The sequence below is a fragment of the Rhinolophus ferrumequinum genome, chromosome 6 (assembly GCF_004115265.2).
Source record: "Rhinolophus ferrumequinum isolate MPI-CBG mRhiFer1 chromosome 6, mRhiFer1_v1.p, whole genome shotgun sequence".
Classification (NCBI taxonomy): Eukaryota; Metazoa; Chordata; class Mammalia; order Chiroptera; family Rhinolophidae; genus Rhinolophus; species Rhinolophus ferrumequinum.
In genome coordinates, this window is record NC_046289.1 from 26,886,038 (window position 1) to 26,900,132 (window position 14,095).

Here is a 14,095-nt window from a genome sequence, read left to right on the forward strand (position 1 = left end):
CGCCCCGCCACTTGCCCACCGAGCGGTGGCGCCGCTCTCTCCTTCCAGCCGGTAGCTCCTCCCCTCCGCCCTCCTGTCCCCGCCCAGCTCCACTGTCCAGCCCCGCCGCCTCCACCTCGCAGCCGCGGCCCCGCTCTGCCTGCCTCCTCCCCTTCCCAACCCTCCCTTCCTGGACTCGCAGTCTCCACCCCTCTCTGCATTTCTCCTCAGGGTCCCTAGGATCTGCATCCCGCTGCTTCCGTCGTCACGTTGTTACGTTTTCTCTGCGCCGGAAGGAGAACCCGCGAACGCTTTTGGAGTTATGGCGGCGGTAGACATCCGAGGTAATCTGTGCTGTTAGCCTTTGTTTCCTTATTGTCTGGGGTCTAGTTTGGGGCCTTATAGCTCGCGGGGGCAAGGTTCAGATTCTTTTGTGATGTATTCCAGGCTCTTTTGAATGGTTTCTGGGGATGACCCAAGGCTTCATCTGGCGACAAGTTGCATAGCATAGTTTCCCCGTTTCCTCTAAGGTCTCTTAGGAGCGTCTAAATGAAGGGATTGGAAAAATCTCTGGGTTTTGAGCCCTCAAACCTGCAGTCTTGTTTCACACATATATTTCTACAGCAAATATTGGGGCTGTTGTATCCTGGTGAAGGAACGGCCTTTGGGCGGTGGTGCGTGGGTTAATGAACCAACACGATTTCTTTTATGCCTTGGGACTTGGCGTGGGGGCTGCCTTATTTCTGACATCGCGCCCTATTCGTCCCTGGGCATGAGTCCCCAAGATTTTCTTCTGTACGTTTTATTTTTGAGTCTATAATACTTTCCCTCGAACACCCGACAATTACTGAGGGCGGGTGTCGTTTCTCTTTCACAGCTGAACTGTAAAGGTACGCAAATATTTGTGAGCCAAGTGAATAAATATGTGGGGAAGCATCCCCTTCATTGCTACTTGATCTCGGGTAGCATTAAGCTATACATTCTCTTCTCAGCTCACATACAGACATCCGTTCCAGTGAATTTGGGGAAAAAAAAAAAACACAACCTAGGACTTGTGCTCTGCGATTCCAAAGAATGAAGGAAAGGGCGATTACAAAATAGCCGAAACATGAGAACGTAGTTCTAAACAGACCAGCTTCCTCCAGTTTGGGAGGAGGTGTCATGGAAGTTCCCAGGAAAAATTCATTGGAGTGAGAGAGTGCCTGCGAATATCTTTATCTTTTACTGTTGTGGTGTCTCCCACACAACTTCTTACACTTGTATGAAGCCTTCAATGTAGAGTTATTTCCATTTGAAACTGTGGTACTTTTTCTTAAAAGAAGTGTGAATTTTTGTACGTAGGTACACACCCCAGCAGATTAAAGAAAAAGGACTTTCCTCAAAAGATGTTTAATTGTAATATGCTCTTACTGTCTACATAGGGTTGTTTTGTTTGTATATACTTGATTTTTAAAGGGAAGTGTCTGAGATTCTTTTCTCTGTATTAACCAAAGTGGAGTCTAGCACACTTATTACAAATATATTCTCATTTATAGTTACTTAAAATGTCCAGTGATCTTCAGCATTTCTGTATAATATTTTTATGTGTGCGTCTTTCATTATAAATTAGAGTTTCAAGTACCTAATTTCATCATTTGCTGATTGTTAGAGAGCTATGTTTGGACTATGTGAACACTCCCTTGCTACTGAATAAAAGAAACATTTAGTCCATCAGGTTGTTTTCATCTATTTCACTTTCATAATGTTTTACTTTTTACTTAGATTTGTTAGAGTCATTACAAAGGCTCAAAGGTGGGGGCGTGTCTGATGTGTTAGAGGAACAGCAAGGAGGTAGGTATGCCTGAAGCAGAGTGAGAGAGGAGGCGGGAAGGAGATGAGGTCTAGAGATAACTGGTAGCTTAGTCCTTATCTTCCTGTCATTGCCATTGCCTTCCACCAGGTCCTCATCACCTCATGCCCGTAGCTACTGACTACCCATAATTGTTGGTAGGTAGGATCTGTACTTATACTTTTATTTATTTCTGCAGATTACTCTTCTTTCTGGGGAAATGATCTGTAATATTATAACAGTTTGTTGTCCATAGCTTATTATGACACCAGATACAGTTTCCACTATAAGTGAGAAACCTAAAATTGTCCTTCTACAAATGCTTTTATGTAATCATTCCTAAGGAAATGAAGAAATGTATAACAAATTTGCTTTAAACAAAACTAATAACTGGGTTGTAGTAGTTCAAGCTGAAAATAATGATTATCCTTAGTTGCTTTTCATTAGAAAATCTTTTTCTGAAAATGTTATTTCCTGTCCTGTTGTATATTTGGCTATATCATGATCCATTTATAATGAACCATCTTAATGATTTGTACTGATTATTTATTTGGTCATTAACATACTTCATTTGTTTCCTCTGTTTTATAATGCACACAGCACATTTTACCTTTCTATAATTACTTTATCATTTAATTCATTTTGCTCACAACTGCTTGTCACCTTGGATTAGGCCTGACTTCTTTAAAAATGCCAGAAGCACTTACAATATAGGATTCTTCTTCCTTCAACCAGTATCATATAGGCTTTTTGATGTTTATGACTCACGCCTAGTGGGGTTTAGTAGTCAGTGGTATGAAACATCATTGCAGTCAGTAACCAAAAAAAGCTCATTAATTAAAGGTATCTAGCTCTATTTGCCATGTTTTAGTTTTCTTTTTGCATTTTGAAAAATTTAAGATTTAATTCTCTAAAGTATGAAATTGTATGGCTGTAATTAAGCTCATTCTATTTCTCATTTGCCCCTTAACTTTTACATCATTATTATCTCATCTATAATAATAGCTTCCTAATTTATTCCTCTGTCCCTAATTGGGAAGTCTCAAACTGGTGGCTGTGGATGTGTTTTCTTCGGCATGCGTGTTGTTTGAAAATTTTTGAATTAGTTGCCTAGTTGCCAACATATAAAAACTCAGTGTTTCAGTTTTTCCTTTTTTTTTTAAATTAAAGTTTATTAGGGTGACAATTGTTAGCAAAGTTACATAGATTTAAGGTGTACAATCGAATTTTTCAAAAGAACTCTTTAGAGTTCAAATTCACTTTTCCAGCTAATCAAATTACTCTCCAAACATATAATACACTTTTATGTTTTCCTACCTTTTATATGTATTCTTGTTGCTTAGAATTATTTTGCCCCTCTTTTACTGGGGGTGAATCTCTATTTATTCTTTAACATATAGGGCTAAAACCCACCTCTTTCTCGCCCCGTGAAAAATCATTCTAGTTCCCTCAGGTAAGGTATTCTCCCTCCACTGTGCTCTCATGACACATTTATTCATACCTTTATTATATAGTACTTAATCATGTTGAATTGTCATTGTTTTCTTGTATATTTACCTCTTCTGTTAGATTTTGAGAGGATGTAGGTTAGGATCCATGTTATCCTTCTATTCATAGTGCCTACAACATTAGATACATAGTAAGTGTTTGTTGGATTGTATTTTTTTCTCTTTTCTCGTCCTTTATCATTTTGTTTCTTTCCTACAGATAATCTGCTGGGAATCTCTTGGGTTGACAGTTCCTGGATCCCCATTTTGAACAGTGGCAGTGTCCTGGATTACTTTTCAGAAAGAAGTAATCCTTTTTATGACAGGACATGTAATAATGAAGTGGTCAAAATGCAAAGGCTAACATTAGAACACTTAAAGTAAGTTATTGTAAGGCGGTAGCATCTCCTCCAGCTAGAGATTCTGCAATGAACAGTTCTTTTAAGCTGTGGATTGTGAAGTACAGAGAGTTTTAGAAGAATTGGAGTTTTGTTTGGGTTTGTAACAAATTTGACATGCAAAGGAGTTATTAGTAGTCATTGTTACCTAGGAAGTCTTTTCTGTATAACTTCAAATATCACTGTCCAATTAAAATACAGCTATGGGGTTTAGCTGTAGATCTGATGAATGATTTAGCAATGCAACTGTTACCCTCAACCAGGAGAACTATATTTATTGTCTCCTCTGCATCTAACTTAATGTCTTAAACCATAGTCTGGTTTATAGTAGGTTTTTCTTTGTATGACAAATAAAAAAAATTTAGCCAAACAGATGCAAAGCAAGTTTCTTCAGACTTAGGATGCTAAATAATTAAGAATTTATTACTGTTACAAAAGTTTCTGAAACAACTGTGTGATAAAGTTTTTTATCTGTCAACTAAACATCAGGGTAAATTCATGAAATTAAATTTCTATGGTATTTTAAATAACTTTTATTATGAGACAAATATAACTATTAAGACAACTTATTGTTGCTTTTAAACAATCTGTCAGATCAAAAATGTGTTGGGGCAAGGATAAGATTTTTGTTTTCCAGTTGGGTAGAATGTATTGTTGACATATATGGTTAAGGCATGTATAATCTTCAAGTATATTTTTATCTTTTGCGTATATTTATAGATTGCTTTGGTCAGGAAGCTTCATGATATCTTGGTTGACTTTTTGGAAACATGCTCTTCAGTGTACTTTCATGACTGAAAATACTCAGGTTTAAGTTCATGAATTTTTGTAAAGGAATTTTGTTGTTTAAGAACCAAATCTTTATTCCACCTACCTGGGAAATTGTCATTTTGATTAAACAGCCAGTTTTTAATATCAAACACTGGCAGTTTTAATCCTATTTACAATGTTGCTATACTTTCATATAATAATATGAATGTTCAACAGAATTGTAGGGCATTCATAGATCTCTGGATGTCTATTCTGTTTTCAGTCAAATGGTTGGAGTGGAATACATCCTTTTACATGCTCAAGAGCCCATTCTTTTTATCATTCGGAAGCAACAGCGGCAGTCCCCTACCCAAGGTAAAAATGGGTAAACTTCAGGCATTATTTTCTTAAAATACCATGATTTATTTACTTTCTGAGCGCTGTGTTCTCCTCCTGCTCCTCCTCCTCTTCTTCCTCCTCTTGGATTGGGTTCTGTTTTGTGGATCCCCAAAACACACGTTCAGTGCTTTACTAGGAGGACTGAGCAGGCTCAGCATATAGTCAGTCATGTCTAAGATTTGTTATGGCAAAACTGTAAGGATACACAGCCAGAGCAATGAGGGAAAAAGCCGTTTCAGGTGGGATCTGTAGGAATCCATGTGTAAGCTTCTGATACTTTCCATCCTGTGAGAGGCCACACCAAGTACACCCTCCAGCAGTGAAATGCAGCCCCATGTGGGTAATATGCCTATTCAGAGAAGTCCATTTGAGACTCTGAGTCCAGAATTTTTGTTGAGGGCTAATGTGGGCATCCTATGCTAAAATTCCAGATTCTGAAGGAAAGCAGGTTTCCACTATAATCATTATTTGTATAATTTGTCTACGCAGGCTGGTACAGCAGGCATAGCTTTATCATTTAGGTAACAAGCCAAATTCCACAGTCACATAGTTGGACATCAGGAGTCTTTCAACATGCCCAAGAACAACTCTGCAAGCTCTTAACAGCAACTTGCTATCTTGAAACCACCTCTTCCGGTGAGCACAGTTGTTGGGATTCCAACTGAACCTCAAGCATCCTAAGTAACCTTTCTTCTCATCTCAGTCCACTGAGTGTAACTCTGTTGCAAAACACATAGTAGATGCAGTTGTGCCAAATTCATAGAGGGTTGAAAGTCCTCATTGACACATTCAACCAAAACTCTTACCTAGGTTATATTACCAAACAAAAACTTACTGTCGAAATCACACTAAAGAGTATAGAATTTAGATTTGATTTTGAATCAAAGAGTCACCTATTTGTAGACACGATCCATTACATCTCCTAATTAGATAGATACTCTCATCAAGACATTTGGAAACAACCTTCATCCTGGTATTCTAGAGAATGACTCGTTAAGTTGTAGTTCCAGAGTCAAGAATTTAAATTTAGTTTGAAAATCAAAGATCTAGAGTCTCAGCCCAGAGAAAAGGAGAACTTCAGAACAAAGGTAAGACCAGGGACAAGATTTCCATGATGACGGGGTTCAAGGTACAGAAGCTACACAAAATGGCACCAGCCTCACTAGCAGCTGTTTTATTCCTTAGGACCCAGGACTGGGGCACAGAGGCAAGTTCAGCACATCTGATATCTTCACCCTGGGCCCTAAATTTCTTTTGCTCTAAGGTCTTACTCCCCGAAGTGTGGTTGACTGACAGCAGCATTGGATCACTTGGGAACTTGTTAGAAATGCACCATCCTTATAAGTAAGATCTGATTTTAACAAGATACTCAGGTGATTCAGATACACATTAAAGTTTGAGAAGCGCTGATCTAGGGCAAGAATTGGCCAACATTTTCCTGTGAAGGTTCAGAGAGTAATTTTTTTAGGCTTTGTGGGCCTCATGGTCCCTGGGACAACTGTTTTAATTGTGCCATAGCAACCTTAGATAATAACGAAAATGAATGGGTGTCGCTTTTTTCCAACATAACTTTATTTATAGAAATAGGAAATGCCAGACCCTGCCTTAAGCTTTAATATGGGAGAATGTCAAATTTTAGTTGTTCTTTCAATGGAAATCTATTTAGTAGTTTGTGTACACAGCTATAGTCATAAACTTTTTGTTTTCCCCCACTGCTTTAGTTATCCCACTGGCTGATTACTATATCATTGCTGGAGTGATCTATCAGGCACCAGACTTGGGATCAGTTATAAACTCTAGAGTGGTAAGTGTCTTCACATTCTTTAACTACTAAAGAAAACGTTTAATTGAGCTACTTGCTTCCAAGAATCAAACAGGAGCTCCTCTTCCTTGTGTAAGTTGGTATAAAGTGTTGAGTATTAGAATGTTTTGAGCAGTGGTTACTCTGGGCCAACTCCATGTTAAAAGTGTATACCACAGCCCCAGCAATATAGAAATTCCAAGTTCTGAAAAGCAGGGAATTACTGTCTTTGCAATTGTAATATTTCTGTATTTACTTTGGAAATTTTGGTTGATCGAATGAAAAATTCAGAATTCATTTTCTTTTTACAAGCTTACTGCAGTACATGGCATTCAGTCAGCTTTTGATGAAGCTATGTCATACTGTCGATATCATCCTTCCAAAGGGTATTGGTGGCACTTCAAAGATCATGAAGAGCAAGGTAGGTAGACACCTAGACCCTCCTCAAATACTGTTTGGTGCTCTGAGAATGAAGCTGTTTTCTTTAGGAAGATGGCTATTGATGATTTGTAAGTGTGTTTTACTTCTTAGGAAGATTCTTCATAGAATGAATGATGACGTTGTCACAGCTACAGTTCATGTATCTAGATGTGATAATAGCTTTCCCATAGGAGCAGATATAAATTTTAATCTGTTAGGGTAAGTGGTAATCTTTGTAAGTGGATTCAAGGTTTTTACATATTTGGAGCATGCAGAGAAAATCATTGATGAAGAATGAGTAACAATACTTCTTGCTTACCTAACTGTTGAATCATCTTGAAATTTGGAACCTGAATCCCTCCAGTCTTAAAAGTAAGGGAGATGCTCTTAGAGCCTTATCTCCAGATGACCAGTCTGTTTTATGATCTTTCCATGTTATCACCTGTTGTGACGCCAGGTTCCCTATTTTCCATAGCTGTGAATCTGCTTCTTGTTTCACACTGTATTTTACCAATAAGAGTACTTCTAGAAATGTGTCTGTAGTAGTATATCTGTAGTCTGTATTTCCTTCTCTGAGAATTAGCAACTCAGAATAAATTATTGATGGAAAAATAGCCTTTAAATAGAATTCAGACCTGTGGAATGGTCTCTCAGATACAGCTGTATTTATTCTTAACAGTGGTGCAGGCTGCAACATTGGGTGTAGGAAAGTTTGTATTGGTTAAGTAAACTTCTCAGAGCTCTTGGCCCCTACCCTAATGAAATGTTTGGAGTAAAACTTATCTGGAACCCTTCATTTAGAGACAGTCTCCCAATATCTCCCCTCCCAGGGAAAATTACAACATATCGTTAATCTTGCCTTGATCTTCTCTTGTTTGGTTTGTCCTGTTTTTCAGTGAATTATAGTCTTCATAATTGAGTATGGTAACTTAGTGAAAGTTGCATTTTCCATTTGCACCTATTAGGTTTTGTGGGAAAAGACCATTTAATACACTTAAAGTACAGAAAAAATAATCTGGATTGTGATTTCAGTAATTATGGAAAAGTCTAGACTTAAAATTCTGTTGTCTATCGATGCTTATATACTAAAACTAAAGTATCTTTAAAAGACATATCAGCTTTTTAAATGTTAGAATGTTAACTTCTTTTAAGAGGAAGCGTTAGAATACTTCTGTGTATATGTTGTGTGTAATTTATTTTGGGGGATTAACTTCGAACTAGCAGCCATTAAAAATAATGAAGTTTGAGTATATTCATGCTGGACAGAGATTTATAAAATATAAAACACCAAACTAGACAATGTTTTGATTGGGACTTCATATTTTAATAGATAAAGTCAAACCTAAAACCAAAAGGAAAGAAGAACCAAGCTCTATTTTCCAGAGGCAGCGTGTGGATGCTTTACTCCTAGACCTCAGACAAAAATTTCCACCCAGATTTGTGCAGGTAATGAGAGCATACATGATACTTTTGATTTGACATTTTTTTCCTGGCATTTTTTTTTTAACTGAGAACTATTTTACATGTGACGTAAAATTTTGATTTTCATCTTTAATTAAAAAATGATCTCTCAGAGGAGAGGTTTACAAAGACTTAGTGGAGGAAGTGGGTAAAGGGAATAGAACTAACACTGTTCTGTGCTCTTTGAGTCTTTGCAAACTATGAGGACTGCATGCAGACAATACTCTGATTTAGAAGGTTGCTTGCTGAAAGTGTCATAGACGGTAACAAAACTAGGATCTAAAACTTAGGCTGTATGAACTTATGATATGTGCTCCATTCCAGCCTGATACAGTTCTTAAACAACATAATAGTTAAAACTTTTGTAATAAAAGAATAGAATATTTGAAGTAGAGAGTTTGGCATGATAAATGGAGGAGTAATAATAAATAAGTTATATGAATTCCATTATGTTATTTGACGGGGTTCCAACAGCAATAGCAAATCCACCTGCCATTGTGCTAAATGAGCTTTTAAATTGAAGTAGGTATGAGATGGAATATGTGAACATGTTATTCTCATGGTTAGTTTTTGTTCTTATGGACCTTTACAGGACACAGTTGGAATTCAGGACAGGAAAGCCAGTTTAGAGAAATCTCATGATTACACTTGAAGATGAAACAGCATCTGATGAATAAATGAAATTATAGCTCTGTGTAGAGTGATGAGTACCCAGTATAGAGCGTAAGAGGTTAGGTGTGGTGGACCATTCACTCAGTGAGTATAGAGTATATGCTAGGGAGTCTGGTAGAAGAACAGCTAGACTTCCAAGGATAGGAGCCGTTAGGTACATGTGACTAATTAGCATTTGAAACACGGATAGTCCATATTGAGTTGTGATATAAGTGTGAAAAACCACACTGGATTCAAAGACTTAGTACAGAAAAAATAAAATATTGATAATTTAAAAATATTGATTATGTGTTAAAATGATAATATTTCAACCATATTTGGTTAAAAACATAAAATTCATCTATATCTTTGTGAGAATGTGACTACTAGAAAATTTAAAATTACATATATATCTTGCATTTGTGGCTCTCATTATATTTCTTTTGGACAGTGCTGGACCTAGAAAAAATGGGAATAGAACATGCAAAACCAGAAGCATGAAAGAGTGCTAATGAACAAATACTCAGAAAACAGAAAGTCCTTACTTTGTTCTTTGAGGTGTAATTAGATAGTTTATTTGAGAACTTTCTTCCTTTTTAATGTAGGCATTTATTGCTCTCAACTTCCCTCTTAGTACTGCTTTTGCTGCATCCCATAAGTTTTGGTATGTTGTGTTTTCATTTTCATTTTCTTTTCTCTCCATATAATGTCTGATTTCCCTCTTGATTTCTTCTTAGACCCCTTGATGGTTCAGGAGTATGTTAATTTCCACATGAGTTAGCAGAAGGAAAGACATAGTAATGATTAGAGCAAAAATAAATAGAGACTAGAAAAACAATAGGAAAAAAAATCAATGAAATAAAGAGTTGGTGTTCTTTAAAAGATAAAATTGACAGAACTTTAGCTAGACTAACAAAAAAGAGAAAAGACTAAAATAAAATTAGAAATGAAAGAGGAGACATTGCAACTGATTCCACAGAAACAACAGGGTCATAAGAGACAAGACTGCTGTAAACAATAATATGCCAACAAAGTGAATAATCTATAAGAAATACTTGGAAACATGCAACCTACCAAGACTGAGTCATGAAGAAACAGAAAATCAGAACAGATCAGAAATGAATACAGAGATTAAATCAGTAATCACGAACCTCCCAACAAGTAAAAGTCTAGGACCAGATGACTTCCCAGGTGAATTCTACCAAATGTTTAAAGAGAATTAGCACCAGTTCTTCTCAAACTCTTCCAAAAAACTGAAGGGGAAGGAACACTTCCAGATTCATTTTATGAGGCCAGCATTACACCACAGACAAAGACACTACAAGAAAACTACAGGCCAATATCCCTGATGAATATAGATGTAAAAATCCTTAGCGAAATATTAGCAAACCGAATCCAACAGTGCATGAAGAGGATCATATACCATGATCAAGTGGGATTTATCCCTCGGATACAAGGATGGTTCAGTATACTAAAGTAAATCAGTGTGATACACCACATGATCAGAACAAAGGATAAAAATCACATGATCACCTCAAAGATGCAGAAAAAGCATTTGACAAAATCCAACACCCTTTTATGATAAAAATCCTCAACAAGCTAAGTATTAAAGGAATGTACCTCTACATAGTAAAGTCCATATGTGACAAACCCACAGCTAACATACTCAGCTTTGAAAAACAGCTTTTCCTCTAAGATCAGGAAAACGACAAGGATGCTAACTCCTCACACTTCTTTCCAACGTAATACTGGTGGGAGTCCTACCCAGAGAAACTAAACAAGAAAAAGAAATAAAGGGCATCCAAAGAGGAAAAGAAATCAGACTGTCTCTGCAGATGACATGATCGTATACATAGTAAACCCTAAAGCTTCCACTAAAAAAAACAGAATCAATGAATTCAGTAATGTTGCAGGGTATAAAATCAACACTCAAAAATTGGTTGCATTTCTATGCACTTAACAACAAACTGTCTGAAAAGCATTAAAAAAAACTAGGGATAAACTTTGTTTCCAGCTTTATTGAGGTATAATTGGCATGTAACATGGTGTAAGTTTAAAGTATACAATGTGTTGATCTGATATGTATTGCAAAATGATTACTACCATAGCATTAGCTAACACGTCCATCATGTCACATAATTACCATTTCTTTTTTGTGGTGAGATCATTTAAGATCTACTCTCAGCAACTTTCAAGTATGTAAGATAGTATTATTAACTGTAATCACCATGTTGTACATCATTAGCTTCCCAGAACTTATTCATCTTATAACTGGAAATTTGTACCCTTTGAATAACATCTCCCCATGATTGTCCCCTCCACCCCCTCAGCCACTGGTAACTAAAACTTACTTTCTGTTTATATGAGTTTGGCCTTTTTAGATTCCACTTAAGTGATAAAGTATTTGTCTTTCTCTGACTTATTTCATTTAGCATAATGCCTTCAAGTTTCATTCACTTTTTTTTTTTTGTAAATGACAGAATTGTCTTTGTTCTCAAGGCTGAGTAGTATTTCATTGTGTTTGTATATATACAAGTGAGTGTGTGTGTGTGTGTGTGTGTGTGTGTATGTGTATGTGTATGTGTGTATTGGATTCTACTTAGCTGCTTTTTGTAATCATTGTAGCCTGGGTGCAGAAGCAAAGGGCTTTGTAGGTTCTCAAGGGTTATTTATGTTTGACTCTTGTTCTAGCTTTAGATTTGTCTTTTCTGGAACAAGTCAATAAGAAGGAGAAAATGATAAATTTTTATGGTACATGGCTCCTCTTCATGAAGTCATTTATAATATAATTTGAATAAAGGTGTAATTATAATAAGAATTATGAAATGAAGAAGAAAATTTGTCTAACCTGCTCTGTTTTCCTCTACTTCTCCCCCTTCCCCCCCCTTTTTTTTAAATTACAGCAAAAATCTGGAGAAAAGCCTGTCCCAGGTATGGTTCATCTGATACTCTTATTAAACTGGAAATGAGACCAAAATAGCCTGTTTAAATCAGTAACAACTGTAGCATGTTAGATGAGTTGTGGTCATTTTGTCCTTCTGGATTCATTGTAGTTTGTTACTCCTAGCCTTTGAGATTGCTGAATTGCCCAAAGATGATGCTTTTGTGGTAGTGATATTAGTATTTAAAAGATGAACTGGAGTGGAAAGAGTAGGTATCGAGGAGGTGTGGAAAACCAAGGTGATTTGAGAGGTTGGTTTTAGTTCAAATCTCAGCATGCTGAAAAAGGTCTTCTGTTTCATCACTGAAAAGAGGTATTGAACTATCCAGTGAACTGGGATGGAAAACAATGGATGCAAAAATATGTATACACATTTTAAGAAAGGAAAAACTATTAAAATGGTAATACTCAATATATACCAATAACAAAAGATGAATACAAGTCACGTTTGACTTCTGCAATGACAAGAGGTGCTCAAAGTGGTTACCATCAGCATCCAGACACTTCTGATTACGGCGAACTACTGCTTGAGCAACGTTGACCAAAGTGTCCACTTGTATTGCTGCGAATGCTGTTCCAATTTCTTCACACAGTACCATGTGTTTGAAACTTATCATGAATGTGTGCAGTGGTTAGGCATGTTGGAGGTTCTGTTACATACTCACGCCTCCATTGTCGTTGTACTTGCACAACGTTCTCGAATTTCAAATACCACTTCAAAATGGTCTTGCGCTCCTCGAGCAACAACCGTGCTTCTGCCATTTTCTTTGTCCTGCCTGTCGCATGGTGACGCTAGCATTCATTTAATTAACGCCATCTTTTGAGCGAATGTCATACTATATACATTGCTATCATAATTTAACTTCAAAAAGTAATAAATAGATAACATCTCTTAAAATGTGTATACTTCTTTTGTGGCTCCCCTGGTATTTTGTTTATGTATGGTATCTTATTGCAATCTCGTGTTTTTGTCTAGTATCAAAAATTTGTTCGGGTAAATAGGTTGTTATACGTCTGCCTGGTTAAACGGCTAAATTTAGAACTTGAGATACGCAGTTCTAAATGAATTTGAGAGTCTCAACCATTCACATTAAGTGTTGTCTAAATTGATCTCATCTCCATCCTTCTGCCCCTCCAAAAAATACTTTCTTTTGATGTGTAGTGGATCAGACAAAGAAAGAGGCAGAACCTATACCAGAAACTGTAAAATCTGAGGAGAAGGAGACTACAAAGAACATCCAACAGACAGTGAGCACTAAAGGCCCACCTGAAAAACGGATGAGACTTCAGTGAGTATTGGACAAGAGAGGAGCTCGCAAGACTTCCCTTGTCCGTTATTGTACCTCATCACTGTGCCGGGCTCTTGAACTTCAAAATTTTTGTCACAGCCCTCTCATTTGTACAGGATGTACTTGTTCTTTAAGAAAGGATGTAAGGATCCTCATGCTTTAGATAGGAATGTTTTCATGTATCTTTTGTAACCTTTCCCCTTGGACTTGAGCAGCCTCCTTATTCATATATGTATTGCTACATTTAAAACCAAATAAAGGTATTTGTATACATTATCATCACCTTCTATCCCGTGTTTCTCTCTCCGAAGTGTTTCCAGATGCTCTTTGTAAACACAAAGGATTGATGTGAAAGTAGTAACTAAGCTTATTTTCTTTTATTAGTTGTATATTCCTCAATATTAAAATAATAAAGTTACCAACAATTTGAAGGGTAAAGAAATGGAAAAAAACTCACTCATCTACACTATCACCCTACAAATACTATCGTGTGTTGTGAATTTTCTCTCTTCTTTTTCTGTGCATAGCTATTTTAGAAACCAGTTTATAATTGTTCATATAATTTTACTTTAACGTATTATGATGTCTGTTGTAAGCATTTCCCCATATTTACTTAGTTTTTATTTTTATAGAGCATTTATTTTAGTGACTGAGGAATTCCTGTGATTGTGTTTTCTTAAAATCTTCATGT

At 36.6% G+C, this 14,095-nt stretch overlaps 1 protein-coding gene across 2 annotated transcripts; it reads left to right on the forward strand.

Moving 5' to 3' along the window:
• Positions 1-193: 193 nt before the first annotated feature.
• On the forward strand, positions 194-13,680 carry MED6 (mediator complex subunit 6). Of its 2 annotated transcripts, XM_033107996.1 has the most exons (8): positions 194-323; positions 3,515-3,674; positions 4,726-4,817; positions 6,563-6,645; positions 6,955-7,063; positions 8,393-8,508; positions 12,078-12,105; positions 13,278-13,680. In XM_033107996.1, exons 1-8 carry the CDS (start codon positions 302-304, stop codon positions 13,406-13,408), a joined length of 741 nt encoding a protein of 246 aa, XP_032963887.1. In that variant the 5' UTR covers positions 194-301; the 3' UTR covers positions 13,409-13,680. The 2 variants fall into 2 exon arrangements, with proteins under 2 accessions (XP_032963887.1, XP_032963888.1); XM_033107997.1 differs by lacking the exon at positions 8,393-8,508 and having other exon boundaries at positions 211-323.
• Positions 13,681-14,095: the final 415 nt, after the last annotated feature.